The sequence below is a fragment of the Dermacentor albipictus genome, chromosome 9 (assembly GCF_038994185.2).
Source record: "Dermacentor albipictus isolate Rhodes 1998 colony chromosome 9, USDA_Dalb.pri_finalv2, whole genome shotgun sequence".
Lineage (NCBI taxonomy): Eukaryota > Metazoa > Arthropoda > Arachnida > Ixodida > Ixodidae > Dermacentor > Dermacentor albipictus.
The window spans coordinates 36,770,379-36,793,930 of NC_091829.1; the positions used below are offsets into that span (position 1 = coordinate 36,770,379).

General features: G+C 42.8%; 1 protein-coding gene across 20 annotated transcripts in view; it reads right to left on the minus strand.

Annotated features, from left to right (window-relative positions):
* The window catches only part of LOC135906472 (uncharacterized), a 41,645-nt gene that overhangs the window by 12,404 nt on the left and 5,689 nt on the right, over positions 1-23,552 (minus strand). For 6 of the 20 annotated variants that reach the window (XM_065437858.1, XM_070524994.1, XM_065437859.2 and 3 more), the window contains exons 3-4: positions 9,612-9,748; positions 235-4,644 (exon numbers count right to left, since the gene is read on the minus strand). The exons of 3 other annotated variants lie outside the window; for them this stretch is intronic. In XM_065437858.1, the coding sequence (XP_065293930.1) occupies positions 4,348-4,644; positions 9,612-9,748 (434 nt within the window). In that variant the 3' untranslated portion in view covers positions 235-4,347. Of the gene's footprint in view, positions 1-234; positions 4,645-9,611; positions 9,749-17,574; positions 18,477-21,357; positions 21,489-23,552 lie in introns of those variants that run through there. 11 more of the 20 variants (XR_010565735.2, XR_011508341.1, XR_010565738.2 and 8 more) reach the window with 4 other exon arrangements.

Below are 23,552 nucleotides of genomic sequence, written 5' to 3' on the forward strand. Positions count from 1 at the left end.
AAACATAGCACTTTGTTGAAACCTGGTTTGGAAAACTAAAACAACATGGGGCCGATAAAGCAATGCCTTGACGCCACCACTGATATCAAAAGCTGTTTGTCTGTTTGGCTTCAAGCTATGTGTAAAACTTAAAACTAAGAATGTAACAACACAATGATAGTTAAAGGTCATACCAGTGAGCATAAAAGCAAATCATTGAAGACATTAAGCAGACAAACAGTTAATGCTGCTTACTGTAGAAATGACGTTCTGTCACAGTGGCACCTAATCATTTGCTTTTTATTGCTCCTTGTCGTCGTCATCACTCATGGTAGCAATCTTTTTCTGCTCTTTCCTTTTTCTCCCTATGCAGAATAACAGGACAGAGTAGTAAGCATTAAGCTGACCTTTCTGCCCTTTCCCTTTACATATCCTTCCTACTCATCAAACACAGTGCTCATTTGTAACGTCTTTCAACCATCACGTTGTGCTTTGCAGGCAATGCTGCAACCCCACCCCTCTGTGTCTTCATTGTTGGGTCCAGTGATGTCTGATGCATCTACCTACACACACAACCCTCGCTCCAGAACTGCATCCTCTCACACCAGGTGCACCCACATTGCAGTTGTATGTACAACAGAAGGGCCTCCAGAAACGGAGGAGTCCTCCGTACCCTGAAGATGGATTCAACTCGTCATAGCAGCCCCTGCCACAGCTGCCTTCAGTATCAATGACATCTGCATCCCCTAAGCTACTTCCCTTTGCACAAACTAAATGAAACGTACTGCAATCCCCTAAAACACTGTGGAAGCGATAGACTTGCCACAGCAGCTCAGAGATCACACCACCCTGTTGAGAAGCAGGAAGTCACACAATCAAATCCTAATGAGGGCACAATGCAACTACCTTCATGTGCTATGTATGCTTTAGTAAAGAACGTTAGGTTGCTACAAGAATTAGTCAGAAGCTGCACCATGCGCATTGTTCATAGCCATGGTGCAGCTTTGGCACAATAAAATGTAAAAGTTAACTTGTAGAGTGATGGACAACGACTGTTCTGCCAGAGTATTTTACATTCATTCAGCTACTTTGGAAGTGCTTGGAAGAGAAGAGGGTGTCAAGAGCCAACTGTTATGCTTCCATTACTACACAGCCCACTAAGATCGCATGCAAGAGCAACCATAATCATCACTTGTGAAAGCAAGTGCTATACCTGAACCTCTCTGAACACCCTTCTCTCTTGTAAAGACACACTTTGCTGTGGGATTGGTATGTCACTGTTGCTGCAATTGCAGCATCACTGTCACCGCACTGCCGGTGTCACTTTGGTGCGCAGAGAAGACATGAAGCTTGAGAGTTTGTGCTGCGTTCTAGAATGACAACCCCAGGGGTCTTAAATGCATCCCAATTCACTAAAACAGCAGCAGTGACAAAAAAAGTGCTTGAGCATGCTGTAATTTCATCACCATTATTTTGACATACTGTGCGAATGCTTTGATCGTGTGGATATCTGAAACCTTAAAGGGGAACTCCGGCATTTTTTTTTATCATATTAGGAGATTGAGATTTTCAAATGGCATTGACAGTCCTGTCACCAGTAGGGCGGTTCAATTTGCTTATAAATTCATCAATAATTTTAAATAACCAATAAACAAGATACTGAAGCCTACAGTACACTACTATAATGTAAACACACAGAATGCATGCTACACAGTACATGTAGCACTAACGCCAAACAAGTGACGCTGACGATGTCTCCTGACAATACAGGGAGTTTTTACAGATTTTCCTAACTAGACAGCAGCGATTTCAGCGACAGTGGCAGCGTAGTCTCTGATGTCACAAACACAGGGTGGCCAGTAAAAAGTCATGAGTAGGGAACGCAACCAATCTTTAAAATTCATTTTCAGGAAAACTAAATGACTTGCAGCCATACTGTTTGGCATAGATAATCAGAGCAAAAAAGATAATACATTCAGAATTTTATTAAGATCAGTGGATATAGAAAAATCACCAGATTTGCCATTTAAATCATCAAGAGGTTGTCTACGTGAAATATCGTACTGAACTGCATGCCATACAAAATTGAAAGCATCGTCATAAAGAACACTGTCCCAGAGCATAGCCCCAATACTTTCTTGGGCAGAAGGGAGAGGGGAAATTTGAAGAGCTGAGAAGTTTGCCAACATGCGTAGAACAACTTGCACGTTACTTCACATGGTGACACGACTGACGGACCGTAGGCACCAAGAGCAGAATAGAGGTGAAAAGAAGAAGGCAGTGTCTCACCCAATGTTATGATGGCTGCCAGCAGTTATAATAAGGAGCTTTGCTGATTCTGCAAGGTTGTATAATAGAAGTGACATCACCTGCTGAAGTTGGTACGAGAACTGCTGGCATGTAAAGGGTAGGAAAAGACCATATGGGGAACTCTGATGAGATGACGCAACAGGAAAACAGACTACAACAATACACTTCGCTTGTGTGGTTTAGGGCAATTTGAAGGATGTTCATTTGAGGCTAGTTCTTGTCAGTTTCAGGGACCCATGGTCGATAAAACGCACAATGCCGACCAAGGTACAGTATATTCAAATAAAATACATTTCAGCTTTCGCACGGGAGCCTTCTTCACAATGACTATTAATGACTATTGACAATGACTATTATTGGCCAGGGATCCAAATTGTATGGGTCATCGACCACGAGGCTAGTTTGATGGTATATACAATGTGCTTGAGCAAGAAGCTTTCAATGGTCTGCCTTAAAGGGGCCCCAATACACTTTTTTAAATAATCATGGAATGGCCTCACTATTAAGGTACATTGTCTCACAAATCTCAAGCCGCACAATCTTTTCAAAACCTTCAACTATAATTGGTGTTATCGCACCGATACGCGGCTTTCTCCCTCTTTTTGTCTTCACTACCACACTGGAAGCTATACAGTGGAAAAGCCAAGAAGGCAATGCCCGGCCTAAAGGTCGAGTTGCAGCAGCAAAAGTACTTGTTGCAGCTGCAGCTTGCACCTCCTGGCAGCTGCAGTAAACTACGCTATGCAGCACGCCGTTGCCATCTTGAAAGCTACGCACAACAGACGCAGACGCATGCAGTGCAAAGATGAAATAATATTTCTGCCATTTTGAGAAGGGAGACATATTTTGAATTTATTTAACTCAAAGTCAGTGACTGTGCACTACTGAGAATGCTCTCGCGATCATGAAATCAACCAATAGCATTGGTGTGCCAACTGCTTTTGATGACGACATTGCAGATGCAAGAGCAAGCAACTGTTCCCTGCTTTTGACAAGAGATTGTAAATTTTCTGCTGTATGCAGTGCAATATTATTTGGCTCACGTGTTCACAGGAGCTTCGTTAAAGTATCGGCCACATTTTTTTACTATGTTCAAAAAGTGTTTCAGGGTGCCCTTAAGCCACATTTAGCATGGGTTTGAGCAATGTGGCTTAACAAATGTCTCTTGGTTTGAAGAACATGTCCTAAGTGAATAAGCAATAATTAAAGGAAGCTTTCTTTGCTTATAACAGCATCACTTGGCGAGGGTTGTCGTTCATCAGTCACAAGAGCTAAGCAAGAGCTAGCATGAGCTAGCATAGCCACGAGAGCTAGGATATAGCAAACCAGCATTATAGAACACTGCCTGTTGACTGACAATGTAGTGCCAGTGCATGCGTCTCTGTTCTACCTAACAAACCACTAAATCATGACATAAAGCATGTACATGTAAGTCGTCTCATAGGTATCTCTAAAACAGAAATTCTTCTTAATGCCACGCAATATTTAACATCTTCCTTGATTTTCCTAAATTTGTTGTATTTGTAGCACTACACCATTCTTGGGTCATTGGGTATGTGCCAATGGGTGCGTGCCAATACTTTGCAAACCCTCCGCAATTGGTATGTGAAACTGTGGCCCAAGGCGTATCACATCTTTAAATGTATGCGTCCACAAGCATCATACTGCGCTGCATCTGCGTTCTCTTTCCCTCTGTCTATGTTATTTCACATTGCCTAAGTCAAGGAAGCATCATACATTGCTTCTGTCCTCATGACATTGCTGCATCATTGTCTCACAATGTGCATTTCCCTCATTTGGTGTTTGCATTTCAGCATAGCTTGCGGTCTGTTATAAGCAAATGCGCTTATCAGACACTTTTTTTTTGTTGTTGTTATAAGCAAATAGCAGATGGCATACTGGTGCAGTGGGTGACTGGCAGAGACATGCTGCCCCTGCCAGTTGCTTTTGCATTGTGCTCCCATCGGGGAAAAATCTTGCAACTTCTAACCAAGCAGCAGAGTGCGCTACTGTGGCCAGTCCATTCCATCCACAAAGGTCCAGGAGATGCTAGTTCGTTCAGTTGCCATAAGGGGGCGGTGGTTGAGGTGGTGCAGATGGCGTTGTTGCTGTGGGCAGCTGGGGCAGGGACGAGCTGTTATAATCAGAATAGTATCCATCCTTGGGGTAGAGAGGACTTCTCTCTTCTTGAAAGCCTTTCTGTTGTGTATTCAGGGTAGTCAGAGATGTGGATGTACCAGGTACGAGAGGATACGCTTCTGGGTGGCTGCAAGTAGGTACGCCTGACATTACTGGACCTGGAATCGGAGCTGGACCCAACGTTGGTGGCACATAGAAGCCGGACTGCATCGCTGCCTGCAAAGCATGACATGGTGGCTGAGTGAGCTCTGTAGTTGAGAATGAGGGATATGTAGAGATAAAGGGCAGGAAACCAGCCTGATAACAGCTCTGCCCCGCTACTCTGCAAAAGAGCAGAAAAAATCTGCTGCCATGGGTGATGATGGAGAGCAGGGGCACAAAAAAAGAAAGAAAAAATGAAAGAAAATGATTAAGTGCCCCTGGTATAAAACCTCAGTACCACAGTTAACCGCAGTAGCTGTTCCTTCCTCTGCTTAGCTTCTGCAGTTATTTGTTTGCATGACCGACTGCTGTCACTTGTTGCAGTGATTGCTTTGTTACAATGTCAGCCTTATGCATAGCTCAAAGTCAGGCTGAAAAATCAGGGTGCACTATAACTCGTGGCAATGAAGCTCTGCTTTATTAGCCCTTGATAGCTGTTTCTCAAAGTGAAGCTTTCTCTGCTTCTTCCTCCCACTTTGCGACTGATGGCTGCGACCTTGACCAAGTAGCAACAAGACCATTACTACACACCTGACTACCAACCAGGCCACTAGCCACTACCATACTACTCTCTAGGCTACTACCCACTAGTCTTGCCTCTGTGCAAGGCTGGGCAACCATAACCGGTGCCACAATGCTGTCGCAGCTTTCAATTTTTTGCACGATGGGGCATTGAGAGGCACGAAGGAAGTCAGCAACAGAAGCACCCGAGTGTGGAGGTCAGTTGTCGCACGTCAAAACACGTCAAGTACAGAATGAGACCAAAGCATGCATCAAGTGTGCAAAAAACAAAAGCAAGAAGCATCAAGCAGAACAAGAATGTCTTCATTACACTTTGAAGTGTCATGCAGAATGCACGTGAATGATAGCTCATGAATGCAAGAGAAAACAATGATGCTTTCCAGCCTTGAGCAAACAGTGAGTAGTGCGATAAACATTAGACTTGGAAGCAGGAGTGGAACAATGACATGTGGAGGCCATGGACAGTGGAGAGATGACCTGCAGTTCTGCAACCAATTGCCGGTCTCCTGTAAGTGAACCGCTGGAAGCCTCAGTGCGATTTGTGTGCTAACATGGCAATGTACAAGAACGAGACTGTGCCATGTATCTCGTATTAGCCTAATGAAGTTGTCGCTACTACCTGACACAGACACCGAGTGCATCCTATTAGACGACGTGGTTGATGCACGAGTTTCATGAGTTGTGGGGATGTGGATGCCACATTGGTCGCCCTTTATATCAGACCATCAGCAATGCAAAAGATAGTTGTAACCCTTATTGTAACGAATTCATCGGGACAGGAAATTTACTTCGTTATGAGCGGCATTTCCTTAAAAGCGGAGAAGTTATAAGAGAGCCATAGCAACGTGGAAACACGAGAAACTCTGAACAAAGCGATATTTTAAATAAAGCGATTTTATTAAAATGAGGGTTTACTGTACTTTCTTGCTTTGTGCTTCCTTGTGTAGGCACCCGGGGTAATGACCCCTAGCTATAACTGCCATGACTTGAAAGTGCGGTAGGTCTTTTACCAAAGACATTTACATCAACCTGTGAAAACTGGAGAACAAGCAGTTACCGAGCTTCATGGAAGACATCTTCGTTTTGCATCTGACAGCTGCATCTTCGTTTTGCAGCTGTCACCCCACCCTGTTGTCACTCCACACATCGAGAACTGTTGGTGCGATTGACCACATGTTCGCCAGAGCAATTGAGACTGAGTGTTACTTGTTGCAACCTGTATTTCTCAGTGCACACTCTTCTTTTCATCATTGTGCAATTTCCACAACACCAAAAACAAGAACACAGTACAGAAGGTGCAAAGCACAAGCTAGCTCGCTGCATCGCCTGCAGTCACAGCATGACACCCCTGCAACCATGTGAAATGGTGCTAATTGAACATGCATTGGCGATTACAAACACAGACATTCCTCAAGATACGCAGTGTGAAGAAACTGCCTTGTGAATTATGGTAGTGATGTGCAGTGATAAAAGAGTCACAGTTTCGCCGGAAAGGCAAAGCATCGATTGCGGTAGCAAATTAGGAGACAGCCATAAAGACTAAGGACAGTACTTTTATCAGCTGTAACAACTTGTAAACATTCGCTAAATTAACAAGCATGGTGTCAACAACACCCACAGCAAACATGAGCACATCACACTCGATGACCACAGACACCTGCAGACACTCGTTGGCGTGAGGAAACGCAGCAGCAGCAGCACCGAGCAAAGTGATCTTCGTGCTGTCTATCTCTTCAATCCAAAGTGGGTGCCGAGAACACACAGCACACACAAAGCTATGAGCCGCCAAAGCACCTAGACTCTGCCGCCAACGCAAATCGCTCTCAAAATATGGCCATGCAACTGTGCGCAGCCACCACATGCACAGCTGCAGCCGGAGTAGAACACCGCACCCCCCTCCCTCCCCAGTGTCTCGCAACGTTGGGTGCCTTGTGTGCGACGGAAGACGGTGCACTTCCTCTCTGCTTTCGTCCCTCTCGCACGGGCTAGATTCAGCCATGCTCATTGGCTCCCCTTGCACACTTTTACTCGTACATATAGCTTACGGCACGCAGTGCTGCTGTAATCGCCCTCAGACTTTATAGGGAACCTCTCGGCGACACCAACGGGACAAATACGCTTGGAGTGTCCATATAATTGCTATCGCAATAAAAAACCAACAGACACGTCTTTTGCATGCAATAAACTTATTTGCATTTATGTTGCACTGAAAGCACATCGTGTGTCCTGTACCCCCTTTCTTTGTCCGCATCTTCTTTTTTTTCCGCAACATTGTATTGCATTTGTATCATTTTGTACAAGCAATTGCATCATTAGCATTAGTTTTGCAAGACATTTCGCTAAACATTAAAGAAAGGTTCACCTAATACAGATTCCCATATAAGCATGGGATCAGCCATTTTTTTTTCATGCTGGCTTTCAATGATGGCTGAGGTACAGTTAGCGAGTTTTTCACAGTTTATTATACCATAGTATAGTTGCTCTGTCTACGAGATGAATGCACATTTGTATACATTAAAGGGCCCCTCACCAGGCTTCATTTTCAATTTTGGTTAAACACTGGAAGTTAAAACAGTCGTCCAGGAAACATTCTACAGCAAGAATGTTTTTTAAAAAGGTTTTAGTAACAGTGAAGATAGAAGCAAACGAAATGATGTGAGGTGTTGGCGCGAAGAAGTGAACTGCACACCCTGCAGCATAGGGGGCTCTCTCCCATTACCTCGATCAGCACCCATAAGGGACATCCTTTCCTTACTTTCTTCCGAATCAGTCAAGCGGCCATGTTAGATTTATGTCACAACCCCTAGTCCCTTTTTACAGCAATAGCAATTATAGGGACACTCAAAGCACACCGTTGACATGGGGGTTGTTGTGTGCTCTTCATCAACGGCGCATGCGCACCATGAACACAGAGGATTAGAGGGCCACCAGAAGCATGGTGCGCATTTGACTGCAAAAAATATGATGCAAAGTAGATGCACCCTCAACGGTGCACTCAATTGCTTTGAAGGTGAAGCCAGGACAGCATGCTGCCTTCCACTGCTGGCATGAGCATTGTGCACGCACACATTATTTAGCATACTGGCGTTCCTGTTGAGCTGCTGCTGCGCGTATGTGCTGGTTTGAGCGGAATGAGCAGCGAATGTCAGACTAACATCATCTGATACTACAATGGAAGCTGACTATTGTCGACGGTTTCCCATCAATCTCAAATCTTGCACCATCAGCGTGCAATGCCTGCAACGCCACTCGCAGTGCTCTTCACCATGCCAGCGTTGCAAGACGCCTGGTAGCTGCCAGGGCATTGTTCCAACACGTCGCACCAACACGTTGCATCCACATATAGTTAGAACATCATCTGAGGGGTTCAAGCACATTAAACCTTGATATTGCTGCCATGCTTCAGCCTTTGAGCGAAACAGCCAAATTTATTTCTGTCTATTCTTTTCTTGCAGCATCACTTTTACACTGGCAGTTTTGCACATTCTGCGTTTCCTAGGGATCCAAAAGTTATGTTGCTGCTGGATATCTGCACACTTTCGGCAGTGAATGCGATGCAGAGGCTGCGCCAGTGACTTCTCTACTGGTAAGGAGAGGGAAAGTGGATCTTCCAAGAACTGTGCGTGGGCTTTAGCTTGCATATTCAGCTGCCCTTGCAGCATACATTAGGCAATGTTTTGCAGACATGAATGTCAGACCTAGACAATTGGTTTGTTTACATTCCCCAAATAGGGCCCCTTATGATCACTTTTTGCTCCTATTACCTTGAGGTCACATTGTGGTACATGTGTGGGATCGCTTTTAATGTGATGATAATGCTGACAATATTGAGCACAGAAAGCAGTGCCAGCATCATAATTTAAGGATTTCTTTTGTACAATTATGTTTCTTATCATCCATTGTTCATGACCAATTGATCACCAGGAATAAGTGGGCAGAGTGCTGCTCTGACTGACCACTGGCAAAACACACAGAGAAATAGCATTGGAATAGTACTGCTACATTATAGACCAGCTTCTTGTTGATGACTATATTGGATTAAAAGAAATATCCTAGCACTTTAATTCTCGACTTCTATCATTGTAGCTTTACAACTGTTATAGAAGCATTGAGTAAATATTTACTCAACCTCCTGGCAAATACCTTAAGCATGTGCCTAGATTGTGCAAGGTAGTCAGTATGACTTATGGATGCATGAATACGTTGGGAGCTGAACGAACCATAAACAGCTGCTGTTGTAAAAATATCATGATGGGCCACAATGTAGAGATGGTATAAAGTATGAAAAAGACAGAAAGGATCACTCAAAATATAGGTGTGCTCTCACAATGTAATGTAAGGTGTGCTCTCACAATTATTAGCTTGAAGCCACTTGAAGGCAAGCCATTCAAGTGGCTAAGTTCTGGACACATTAAAAAATGATATCTGCATTTGCAAAGTGTACCGCTGCATCAACTTACCAGTGCGCGCTGTCTTCCATAGTACCAGAGAGCCCCAAAAATGGCGCAACATGCTACAAGTATGGTCAGTGGCAGACCGACAGCTAATACGACGACAGTTGTCACACTCATAGGAGTCTTAGAATACTTCTTCCTCGCTGCATAGAGAATATACAAAAGATGTTAAAGTGCTATTCATTCGCAAGTGCAGATGTAAGCTTTAGCAGCAATCAGCAAGAGAGAAGTTCACTTAAAATCAGCCTAATGTGATTAAACATGCAAATTATGAAGAAGGGGCTGCAGAAAGATGCTTCACTTAAAACAGGGAATATAAGGGCAGCTTCAGCTTGAAGCTAATGTTTTGGCATGGAAATTACAAGTCCTTTCAATGAAACATTATCTCTGAGATAAGGCTTAAAAGATTCTATGGTTTCACATGCCGAAACCATGACATTGTTATGAGGAATGCCGCGGTGTCTGGGGACTACAGATTAATTTTGACCGCCTGGGGTTTTTTAACATGCACTCAGTGCATGGGAGGCATGTTTGCATTTCGCCCCCATTGAAATGTGGCTGCCCCAGCCGGGATTTGATCCTGCACTTACAGGCTTAGCAGTGTAACACCAAAGCCCCTATGGTAGGTTGAGCTAAGGCTTCTCTTGTTCGCCCATTGTTAATTAATGATTAAATACCAGGTGTTTCAGCAAACACTTTCAAAAATTCTTAAAGATAGGCTCTTCGAGAAAAAAGGAAAACCTCTTCAGAAAGAAATGGGTGGCTGCGGTGGATGTTAGTAAGTGTTAGACATGCTAATTAGTTAGCTAGCTTATTTAAATTTACTAATTCACTTCTTAAATAGCAAAGTTTGGAGGTTATTGTCAATGGCAAATTTGTAGCCATGAAGAAGACGATGTCACATCAGTTTTAAAAGAAATAAAGTCATTTTCTACAGCCTTGCAGGGCTTTAGAAAACCTGTTTTTTTTTTCCACACTATACCAAATCTCTTCACGTGAGGAGCGCCAGAAGTCTAGTGCAAACGCAACGTCCGCTGGTGACGTGTTAAACACTGAATCAGATCTACTGAAGCAGCTCTATTGTTAGATTGCACTTCTAGAAAGCTTGTAACATTTTTCTGCCAAGAGATGACTTAATTATAGAAGAGTCATCAGACTGGTGTGACAATGCAGCATCAGTGGGTTCCATTGTAAAATTGTAAATTGTCCAAACTGCATTTTCTCACAAGTTGAAACATAACATGCTTTTTCGCAATGTGCTTCCCCATGGAAGTTCGTAGAATATTCTCAGCAGCGGTGTCAATCTTGTTCTAAATTTGCTGTATTTGTTTGCGATAGCAGTGCTTCCTGTAAAAGCGGCCCTTTGGACACCTTCATAATAATCATCAGCCTGTTATGTTCAGTGCAGGACGAAGGTCTCTCCCAGCAATCTTCAATTACATCTCTCCTGCGCTAGTCAATTCCAAGTTGTGCCTGCGAATCTTCATCACATCGCCAGATTCTCTGCCGTTAACTGCAGTTGCCTTCCTTTGGAACCCAACGTGCAACTCTAAATAGACCACCAGTTGTTTGCCCTACACATCACACTGCTTGCCGAAGCTTCATGTTAATGTGTAAGCATTCTTTGACAAGTAGCTTGGCAATTTGGTAAGCAAAATCATGTCTGTAACGCAAAAAGCATGACACCTTACCCATAGGGATACATAGGGCTCCACAGCAGATGCACAAAACCTATGGTAAAGGTGGGCCAACTTGAAATTTGGGTTTGGGCTAAATTGAAGTTTAAGGGTGGCCCAAATGGAATTTGAGGGTGGGCCAACATAAATTTGGGGGTGGCACAACTTAAATTTGGGATAAACTAAACAGCAGTGGGTAGAAAAGCATAAACTAGGTAAAATGAAATAGGGAAACAAAAGCAAATGCTAAGTAACAGCCAAGCCAAAGAATGCTTATGCATAAGTAGGCAATTCTCATAATTATTATAGCAATTTTTCCCCTTAATATGAATTGTAATATCAACTATCCCCTTTGCTTTCTAATCCACAACATGGACACTTTAGTCCAGACCTAATGTTTCAACGTAGGGACTTCCAAGTCCTCTTGACAATACACTGGCTTCAAGCCGAGTTACTTGCCCATGTTTAATCAAGTCTTCATCTTTTCGAGATCCCTCCGTTCTTAATTTGCGTGCTTATACACAAACCTTATAAATATGTTTTCAGTTAGCTGCAGTTCTGCTGATTTTTGCTAAAGTTTGTGCTTGCAGTCGCAAATAAAGAGCGCTAGAAAACTTTTCATATACTTTTTACACAGCTAGGAACAAGTACATCAAGTTTTCTATACCCCTGGAGTCTCATCATAATAACCTTCATAGTTTTGCAACAGGCTGTGCCATATTTTGGTGCATGGTACTGTGTTAGATAATGTGCATACATAAGTTGGGTCAGCAGTGTACTATTCGCAAGTGAAAATCACATTTTTGATGAGCCCAGTACTACAACCACTTAAAACCACTTCAAGCAGCAATTGCAAAGCACTGCAACTGCCACTGTAAGCACGACCGCACCAGCATGGTGGCAACTGAATGACGACATTGCGACTACAGCATGACAACAGCTGTGCACTTGCACTTCCTTCTCTGCTCGTTTACTTCACAGAACCCGGATGCTACTCCCACCATTCACTTTAAAATACCGCAGATCCCATGCACTGTGGGAAAAGATTCAAGCGAAACATTGGTGAGCCAGCAGGACGAAACAGCTCATCTCAACAAGAGACACGCAGCTCTAACAAATGTCTCGTGCCCAGGTAGTGGAGTAACGCAACACCGCATGTAAGTCTTCAGATTTCACACAGCTCTCGCGCAGAAGAACATCCATCTCAAAGAGCCAGTTTTCGTTCAGCGAGGAATGCACTCTCCAACTCGGTCGGATAGCTCACATGCTGCCCTTTGTCTCAACAAGCTACGTGACCAGAGCCCAACATTCATGGTGGCCAAAGAAAGCTATAGGCTTTAAAATCTGAAAACAAGAATGAAAGGCCAGCATGCACTTCTGCAGAGGAACCACTCTCCCCTCCCTTGCCAGGATAAGTGTCACTAGCATTCCCTCTGCACCAAAAGTGCTGCCTGAGGCAAACAGATAGCCAGCAGCAATGTAATCTCAGGGATTCCTGGGAAATGCAGAGAATGCAAAACAGCTAGCTGAAATGCATGATGCAGCAAGAAAAGAAAGAAGAGAGCAGAAAAATTGTTCGCAAGCTGTAGAAGCGGCTCCACAGGAGTTACATTTTCAGCAGCACGTATTGAAGGGTCTGCACGGCGAAGTCTCCGCGTCATTTTCACGAGAACGATCTGAACTGTCTGCCCATACGCACTCTTTTGTTTTCTTGTGGCACAAGGCTTCCTGAACAGCTGTTTAAAACTTCCAGTGTACATAATCAAAATTTGTGATGGGGCCTGGCATGGATGACTTTAACATAAACGAACATGCGCTAGTTTTGTAGACATAGCAACTGTTATATACAGTGAACTGGAAAGTCACGCTAACTATACCTCAGACACTGCTGAAAGGCAGTTTGGAAAAAAACACAAATATAAGGAACCAATAAGGCAGAGCCTAGGTTACACAATTAACAGCATCAACCTCAGCCTGGCTTCAAGCTATGCATAAGGCTAATGTTGTAGCAATGCAATTGTTCTGAAAAGTCGCAGCAATGAGCCACAAAAAAAAGGAACTCTTTCAAGCAGCTGAGCAGAGGAGGCTACTGCTGTTAGCTGTGGTACTGAGGTTCAATACAGGCGGTAAAATTTAATCACACCTTTTCCTTCCTTTAGTGCTCATTGTTTCCATCATCAAATGGTAGCAACTTTGTCTGCTCTTTCCTTTTCTTCCCGTGCAAAATAGGACCAAGCAGTTCGCAACAGGCTGATCTTTCTATCCTTTGAGTTTACATATCCCTCTTTCTCAACAACCACAGAGCTAGTTCGCAAGACTACTCGGTCGTCATGTCGTACTTTGCAGGCAATGCTACAACCACATACCTGTGTGCCTTCGTCAGGTCCAGCTACGTTTGGTGCACTTGCCTACGCCCCTGCTCTCCCAAGAACCACATCTTCTCATACAGGGTGCGATTGCATTGCATCACAACAGGACATTCAGAAACAGAGGAGTCCTCCATTTTCAGATGATGGACTCTACTCTAGTTATAGCAGTATGTCCCTGTCACAGCTGCCCACAGTACTGCCAGTGTTATCTGCACCATTGAGTCTCTTGCAAAAACTGCTAAAGATAACTGTGGCACTAGTGTCTACAGGATCTGCAAGCATGGTAGTTCAAAGGGCATGGGAATGATGGTTGGTACAGTTAAACCTCAATATAACGAACTTCAATATAGAAAAATTCTCAATATAGCAAAGTATTTAATTTTTCATAACCTTTTGTCATAGAACACCATGTATTTAGAACCTGAACGTAACGAAGTGTTTGTAAGCGATTTCAGTAAAACGAAATTTCGCTTCCGCCGGAAAGGAATGCCGAGACAATGGAAGCTTCCACGGATGCAGATGGTCAAATGACTGAATTACAAGAGGCTGCATGCAAACGCACCTCTCAAATTGCGCGCGGCGCGATGAGAGCGACTGCCAAAGTAGAGCCGCATCATGTTCCTATAAAGACCAAGTGCCATAAGATCCTATCATGCCACGCGCACACTTTGTGCTATAGGTGTGAATGGAAGTGTTGGCGAGTGGGAAATATGGTGGCTCCAGGAGTGCTGCCTTCCCGCACAAGCAAAGGGAAAGAGGAGGAGGGGAACAGGCTCGCGGTAGCGCGATCAAGCGCGCACTAGGGGCGGTTAAGTTAGGTTAAGGTTGCATGCGTTGCAATTTCTGGCACGCGTCTCGGCCGTGGTAACGCATGGCTGTAAACGCGGCTGAGCGCAAACGCAGCAGCGCACTCCGCTTTGGAGAATTTACCACGCGTGCAGAGAGTCGGCGTGCCGAGATAACGTGGCATCATGTAAGCTGTCTTCATGCGCATTTAGTATTGGAGGTTGTGTAATCTCGAGTTTCGGTGACCTGTTGGAGCAAGAGGCAGAGCAAGCATCCGCTCGCCGCTGCCGACGCTTTTCCTGATAGCGTGATCCCAGTGCGGATGATGTTATCCACCATGGGAGCAGAGTGCACGCGAAACTGTGGCTGGCTTCACTTAACTCACAACGCTGATGTGAATATATCATTGGCATGGCATTAAACTATATCGTTCATTGCAGACTCCCAAATTCACCAAAATAAATTGTTTTCTCACTCAAGTTTTCCTTTTTTTTTTTATCGCCCGATAATTCATAAAATTCTGTGGCCCCTTTCCGAGTAAGAAAAATCGATCGGTGACTGTACTTACATGCATAAAAGGTCGGATTTCAATACAATGAATTTTCAATATAACGGAGCAAATCGCCGATTTTACCTACTTCGGTATATCAAGGTTTAACTGTACATGGATATGCCTAAACTTCACCTTCCTCACTTCAAATGGCTTTACAATATTGCAAAATTGATAATTCGCAACGAAATATTGTGCTATAAATGCAACACTTTGCAATGATTACGCATGCACAAAGTGTCTTATTGCATTCTGCACTTATAAAAATATGAATGATTTGTAATTCAGGCTAATAGGTGGGGCTCAAATATATGCCCCAGTGACTGCTCTCTGCAGTAACAAAAGCAGATCTTAAAGGCTATGCCCTAGCTAAGTGCATACACCGGAAGCGATTGCGGAGCTGTAAATATGTCATCAACGCCAGGTTTCAGACAGTACCTATAAAGGCAGACAAAGTGTAAATTAAGCCGCAAGAACGTTTCAAGCCGCAAGAACAAACACAAGACAAATCCATGCACTAACCATCCTTCCCATGGTAGCCGAAAAATCACAGCATCGGAGTTCTCTCCCATAAGTTCATTAGGAAACCCTATTATCTGCACTATCTCCCACTTACAAAAACTGAACAAATACTGACATCACCTAAAACATCAGGAAAGCAATTGACTTGTCATGGGCTCAGAGGCCACACCACTGTTGCCAAGAAGTAAATCATGGGCTGGCATCCTGATGGGGGCCATAATACGAAAATGCTCGCACACTATTTCAGTTTTAGGAGAGAATGCCAAGCTGCCAAAATCGCAGTTTCTTGTCCAAAGTCAAAACTTTGTCACACGCACCTTTTGGAACCACTGCCTGTGGAAACGTTTTATCTATAGCCAGGTGGTAACAGCAGTGCAGGATTCCTTTATCAATAATAGACGACTGGTATGTGGCCCCTTTGCAAGAAATTACTGTGCCCACTTCTGCCCTACAGGCTTCCAATGTCGTGTCGTTATCTCATTCTTGGAAAAAAGGTTGCTGCATCACTTTCACATTTACAAACTTATCAGTCCTCAGCTTCTGGAACTGTCTTTTGCTTTAGAGACCAACCAGAAGTGAGCTAGATGTTCCGCATTGATCATTGGTGTTCACTTGCTGCTTGCTATGGCATTCTTCATAGCCTATGGTGGAGCTTCAAGATATTAAAACGTAACAGTTAATTTTGCAGTGCGAGAAAATAATGGAACTGGAAAGCACCACATTATTCCATGTCAATCCAGCTGCTTTAAAAGTTTCTGGAATGTTTGGAAGTGTAGGGTGCATATCAAGGGACAACTGTTACGATCACATTATTACATCGCCAACCAAGAGCGCATGCAAAAGCAGACATATTCATTGCCCGTGGGAACAACTGCTGTAACTGCACCACTCTTTTCTTTCTTGTAATGTCAGACATTGCTTTGGGACTTGTACATTACTATTGGTGCTGCTGCAGTATGATTGTCGCTACAATGTCAGCATCACTTTAGTGCACAGACAAAAATCTTGGGCATTGGGAGTGCATTCAAGAATGATTCTAGAATTCTAGGTGTCTTATGTGTGTGCAAATTATCTAAAACTGTAAGTGATGAAAACAAAGCATGTGGGTGTGCTTACTGCCTTTCTATCACTGTTATTTTGGCATATTGTATGAATGTGCTGATTAGGAGGATGGCAGAAACCTAAGTCATCAGGTAGTTGTCACCGTAACAGTGCTGAACCAAGCAACTCGGGAAAGTGAAATCATTGTCACAAAGGATTGTTTCAGTGTATAGCCCCTACCCTTCCAGTCCAGGCACAGAGATAGAGAGAGGGTTTTTTTTTTTTTTCATCAAAAAGCTAAGAGATGTGCCTGGGTGGTGACGGCATTGGAGATAAGAACAAAAACAGCTGTGAAAAGAAAAAAAGCAGTGTCTCACTCAATGTAACAATGGCTGCCAATGGATACAAAAAAGTTTTGATTTGGCAAAGTTCTAATAAAAATGACATCACCTGTCCAAGCTGGTAAAAAGACTGCTGGCATGAAAAGGGTAGAAAAAGACCACGCAAGCAACTCTGACAAGATGACCACCCGTGAAAATATGGGTCACCCACTAATACTGCTTGCATATGTGGTCTAGGGCAATTTGAAGGATCCTGATTTGAGGCTACTTTGTGTCACTTCCAAGGACCCAATTTGTGGGGATGATTGACGATGAGCAAACTTCATGGTGATAAAGAGTGCTCAACAGGAATGCAGAGGTGCTTTCAATGGCCTGCCTTAAAACAACATTTGGCATGGTTTTGAGCAATGCGGCTTAGAAATATGTAAGGAATTTTCAAAGCACAACTATTTTCCCTGCCACAGTGCTGTTTGGCGTGAGTCATCGATCGGTCATCAGTTTCTCACATGATAGGCATGAGAACTAGGATCTAGAAAACTGGCTTATATAGCACTGCCTGTTGACTGACAAAGTAACGCCAGCGAATGGATCTCGGTTCTACATAACAAAACAATAAATCGCAGCACAAAATCTGCACATATGATGTCAGCTCATAGGCATCTCTAAAGCACACAGACATCTTAATGGAATAGCGCACAGTATTTAATGGCTTCCTTTGAGTTTCTTATTCTTACATTTGTACTACCCCGTTCCTGGGCCATTGGTATGTACCACTGGTTATGCATCACGAGGCATGCCCGAATTCTTGGGCAATCTTCTGCAACAGGTATGTACCACTGTTGCACAAGGAGTATAGAAACCCTAAACGTATTTCGAAACATGTCGTCCACAAGTATAAATTGCCTTCGTCATCGGGCCATCGCTGGGTCGATGTCTCACACTGCATCTGCTTCATTTGGTGTTTGCATATCGGAACGGCTTGTGGCCTGTGCGGTGCATAAGCATTAATGAGAATGAACCACACTTAGCCGTATGACACACCAATAACCGCTTCACTAAATCTTCGCTTCACATAGATTCTAACATATGCGTTGGATGGATCTGCACAATTTTTGTCAGAATTGTGAATGGCAGATGGCATTGGTGCTGTAGGTGGCTGTGGCAGGGACATTCTGCTACGACCACAGCAGCATTCTTGCATTGTGCTCCCATCTGGGTCAAATCTTGCAACTTCCAACACAGCAGCAGAGTTTGGCATAGCCTCTAAGCCACCATGGCAATTCCATGTATGTTCAGTTGCCATAAGGGGGTAATGGCTGAGGTGGCGCAGACGGCAAAGATGGCATTGATGCTGTTGGTAGCTGGGGCAGGGATACACTGCTGTGATCGGAGTAGAGTCCACTCTTGGGATATGGAGGACTTCTCTCTTCTTGAAAGCCCCTCCGCTGTGTATTCAGTGAAGTCAGAGATGTGGTTGCACCTGGTATGAGAGGATATGCTTCTAGGTAGGAATGGGCAGGTGCACCTGACACCGTTGGACCTGAAGCTGGACCCAACGACGGTGGTTGCGTCATTACCTGCAAAGCCTGACACAATGGTTGAATATACTATTAAAATTTAGCTTTAAAGTTGAATAGAAAGGGGGGACATGCAAAGGGAAATGGTAGAAAGATCAGCCCAATACCAACTGCTCTGCTGTTCTGTTACTCTGAACAGGATCAAGATAGCAGAAAAAATTGCTACGATGGGTACCAGTGGAGCAAAGGAACACAAGAGAAAAAAAGGAGAGGGAGAGAGAGAGAGAGAGCAGAACATTGGTGTTATATTTAACAATGATAGCTGTCACTTGGCTTAGCTTTTTTTAATGGCTTGTTTTATGACAGCACGAAGTCTTGTAGCTGTGGTTACTATTACTATGTTGTTAACGTCATGATATCGAACAAATTACTATGACGTAACATTAACTAATTTTATGAAGCACGATCCGCACCGTTTTTGGCGCCATTTGTCGCGTAATAACGAAGGTCTAAGCGTCATTGTCGCTAATGGCGAATGGTGTATGGCAGTATGTTTTAATGATTTTTTTCAATCTCTCTTTACTGACATTTCTGCAGATGGTCTTTCTCCCTCTCTCTATAATCCCCGTACACATCACCAATGCCTAATATTCAGGTTTCACATGAAGGCATTGTAGCTCTTTTGCTTAAAATTAACGATAAGAAATCTGTATGTCCAGACGGCATACCAAATGCCTTTCTGCGCAGATATGCAGAATGGGTAGCTCACTATCTAGAGATCATTTTTATTTCTTCACTGAAACAAAAACGAGTCCCAGATGACTGGCTGGTCGCAAAAGTGGTTCCGGTTCACAAGTCTGGTGAAAGGCAACATATTGGAAACTGTCGGCCAATTTCACTCACGTGTGTATGCTGCAAGCTACTTGAACACATAGTTTCAAGGTCAATCTACACCTACCTTGAAGACAAGAAAGCTTTCTTTCCCAACCAGCACGGATTTCGACAGCACCTTTCGACTGTCACACAGTTGATAGAAACCATGAACAATTTTTCAGCTTCCTTGAACAATAGAAAGCAGGTCGATGCTATATTTTTAGATTACTTGAAGGCTTTCGCTCTGGTCGTACATAATGAATTAATTAAAAAACTTATGGAAATGAATATAAATTATGATGCTGTTATGTGGATCCGCTCATATCTTACAGATCAGGCACAATACGCTGAAATAAATGGTAACAAATCTAACCAATTAAAAATAACCTCAGGCGTTCCATAGGGATCCGTTTTAGGACCACTTCTTTTTCTCGTTTACATAAATGATATTGCTCATAACATAAGTAACGACATAACCATCTGGTTATTTGCAGACGATGGTTTATTATATAGTGAAATCAATAACGAAAACGATCAGGCGTCACTTAGTCAAGCCCTTAAAGCTGGGCCACAAAATGTAAAATGAAAATTAACGATTCTAAATCAGTCATGCTCAGAGTTACAAACAAAACAAAGCATGTTATTGAGTGTAATTATGAGATGAACTCAATAATTCTAACCGAAGCTGAAACGATAAAATACCTAGGTTTAACAATTTCGAGACTTAAGTTGGAAATCACACAGACAGAATTTGTGGAGCTGCAGAAAAAAAGTTATGGCTCCTTCGCCGAAAATTAAAGCTAGCAACAACACCCGTCAAACTACTAGCATATTTGACTTACATTAGACCAACGTTAGAGTATGCCAGTGTCATTTGGGATCCGTTTCAATCAGGATTAATAAACCGCAATGAGAAGATACAGAGAAAATCTGCAAGGTTCATTCTTTCCCGGTATTATCATACTGACTCTGTTTCCAAAATGCTTCGGTTGCTTGATTTGCCTCCACAGGCTCAACAGCGGAAGTTGGCTAGACTTAAATTTATGTTTCAATATAAAAAAACCACACCCTATCTTGCTCCCAGGCAGGCTAGAAACGTCAGGTCAAGCAATCATTGCATGTTCTCAATTCCAAAAGCATATCTGGACATGTACGCTTATTCATTTTTTCCGCGAATGATTACGGAATGGAACAGTTTGCCAGCGTCTGTTTTGCAGTTGAGTAGTATTAAAATCTTTCAGGAACGCGTCAAAAACCTTTTATGAAATTTAATCTCAGTGGTGCCGTGCAAACATTGTCACACTATTCTACAAATACATGCAATAGTATTTCTTTTATGCTCCTTCCAATATCACTGTCACAATGTTAGAAACAAGTATTTCTTAGCCAAACTATTGTATTTGTATTTCGTTATTTGTTTTGCATTGTATTTCCAACACTCATTGCTTCATGTCCTATTTACGTTTGTAAAGTGTTTACATTTTTTACGCTATGTGCAAACCTGCTGTACCCACCCTGTTACGGCCAAGACGGCCAACAGTATTTGAAAATAAATAATAAATAAATAATATCACTAATTGCTAGGACTTGTAGCTATGATTACTATTACTATGTCAACCTCATTTATCGAACATAAAAGCCGGCTTTTGCAATAATGGGTATATAATAAAAAGAAATGTGCTAGCTCTAGAACTTTTTATCACAGGTGCTGGAGCTTTACGACTGCTATGAACATTGATGAAACATTTACATAACATGTAAGAGATATCTGAAGAATGTACTGAAGAAAGATTTCGGACATACTTTCACACAGCACTGGAAAAATAAGGAGGCCTGCTACTATCACTCGGCGTTGAGGAAGAAGGACAACGAGGTGACCTCATGCAGAAGAGCTTCACTGCCTCTAAAACCTGTCAGTACACTTCATAAAAAAAAATATGTGCCGTAAAAGGTTTCAAAGACAGTGCTTCACAGCCATGACTTGAAGATAATCTTCAAGTGGTTGCAGTACCGGGCACATGTATAGCTTTAAATGTGCACCTGCGATGTGAACACTGCTCAATCAACTTGCACTCACCAGTGCCTGTCGTCTTCTTAGGTAGAAGAAACAGCAAAACATGATACAGCTTGTCACAAATACGGATAAAATTAGGATTATAGTGATGATAGCCCAAAAAGGGAGTGCAGGCTTAGCATGCTTCTTCCTCACTGCATAAAAAAGCAATGCAAAAGTTTTTATAGTGCTATTCATTTCTGGCTGGATATGCAAATGCTAGCTGAAATCAGCAACATGGCAGTTAGCAATATTTTATTAAGAAACATTATTAATATGCAAATACAGAACAAGAGGGTTGCAGGAAGATAAAGGCTTGATTAAAAGAGGGCAATAAAGAGAACACTCTGATTGAAGCCATTGTTTCGACAAGGAGATTGCAAGTCCTCTCACTGAAACATTAGCTCCAATGATACAACTCAGCTGGATAAGTTGGGTTTCACCACAGAAACATGAAGATAACAGCCAAGTGAAGTATGGTAATACAGGTAAGAGACATTGTTAAAAGTTAGCAGTTTAGGTAGTCTTTCTTTAACAATGGGCCTGATTGGTCTTAAATAGGCCTGCTGCATTCTCCAGAGAACAATCGACAGTTCGTGACCAACGTTGGTCGCAAGGGAAGGAGCTCATATGGTTTGCACCGTGCAATATCTTGCTCATAATATACCTCGCTATCTTTGTTTCCAAATCACTGTTTTCATTTTCCAAGTCACTGTTTCTTCATTTCCCAATGCTAGAAACTGCATAACAGCAGCAGGTCCTTTTTAATCTAATGCAAAATAATATTATGGATGGGCCCCCCAAAAAAGTAACATTAATTTTACCATGCTACAAGCACACAGTCACCGCTTACACCGTGGCACTGGTTATGCTATCCAAGCTGTATCAACATATATACTGCATTTTATAGTGTGTGTGCGTGTCCACCTCAAGGACTAAAATTATGCTATTTGCCACAGGCGACTTTTAAAAGTTCTGCAAAACTTAAAATTTATCACCCCATATTAAGCAGCTTTTTGCATTAAGAATCACAAATCAAAAACGATTGCAATGGGAAACATGAAGTGAGGCTTCAATGACTGCACGACTTGCACAGGTTCCCCAGCATAGCCTGCTAAGTATGAAACGGAGTACATTGGTGCATCCTTTTGTTTGTTTCGACCTCTCAGTGCAGGTTACTCAATGTTTTAAGAGAATAATTTTTTAAATGTAATATACAATCAAATGTCAATACTTTGAACTTGAAGGGACTCAAAAAATTTGTTTGTACTAAACAGAAATAAAATTAAAGGAAGCTAACTGAATGGAGAACTTACACGCAATGCTGCGTTCGGCAGTACGTGTGCACTGAACTTACACAAGAATGACAAGCTCCAAAAGTGTAGCTTCACGGCAGCGTGACGCATCTGATCGTGAAGCCACGTATTTAGGCAAAGTTCTTGCTGCTGTGAAGCCACACCTCAAGAATGGATTTACATATAACCCACACCCCAACTGCTAATTTCTGAAAAATAACATGTCCCAGGTTTATACGCGCCAAAGCATGGTATTTGCAATGAGAAATGGGAGCAGCAGCTGGAATTCAAACGCACTGCCAGGTCAGGGACGCTGCTGCATAAGTTGGCATGCTGAAGAGAACATGGTCGCCAGCACAGCACAGTATGTTCTGATTGTCCGTTGCAAATGCTTGTGTGTTCAAATTACTGGATATTTTCGCACATTGAAATACACATAATTTTGACAGGACTGCAGCATCAGGTCGAATAAACCAGAAGTTGAAATTAAGCGTGTTCGAATTAACGAGATTCTACTGTATAAAGAACATGAGAAAGAGATAAGTGTGTGAGCCAACAAGTCAAGCGCTTACGAATAAGGCTGTCACTTGATATCCTAAAAGCCACAACCAATGACAGCATCTGTAGCCAAGCCATAAAATGTATAATAGAATTAGGTTCTTTGTCAACAAACTACTGAAATGCAGCCAATCCTCGAGGTTATGAAGTCGCTACAAAGCAAACTTCCATTTCTCTATGTCTCAGATTAATTAGACAACTTCACACAAAGATTGGTGCACACAAATATGAGCTAGGAAGCATGCAAGTTACTTATTCGCTTTGCACCACAAAGGGCCTTGGGTAGCCACTGCTGTCCTTTGCAATGCGCAGGTCAAGCAAGGCCAAGCCAAGCACTTGCTCAAACAAGCTTCTTCTTTCTCTGTT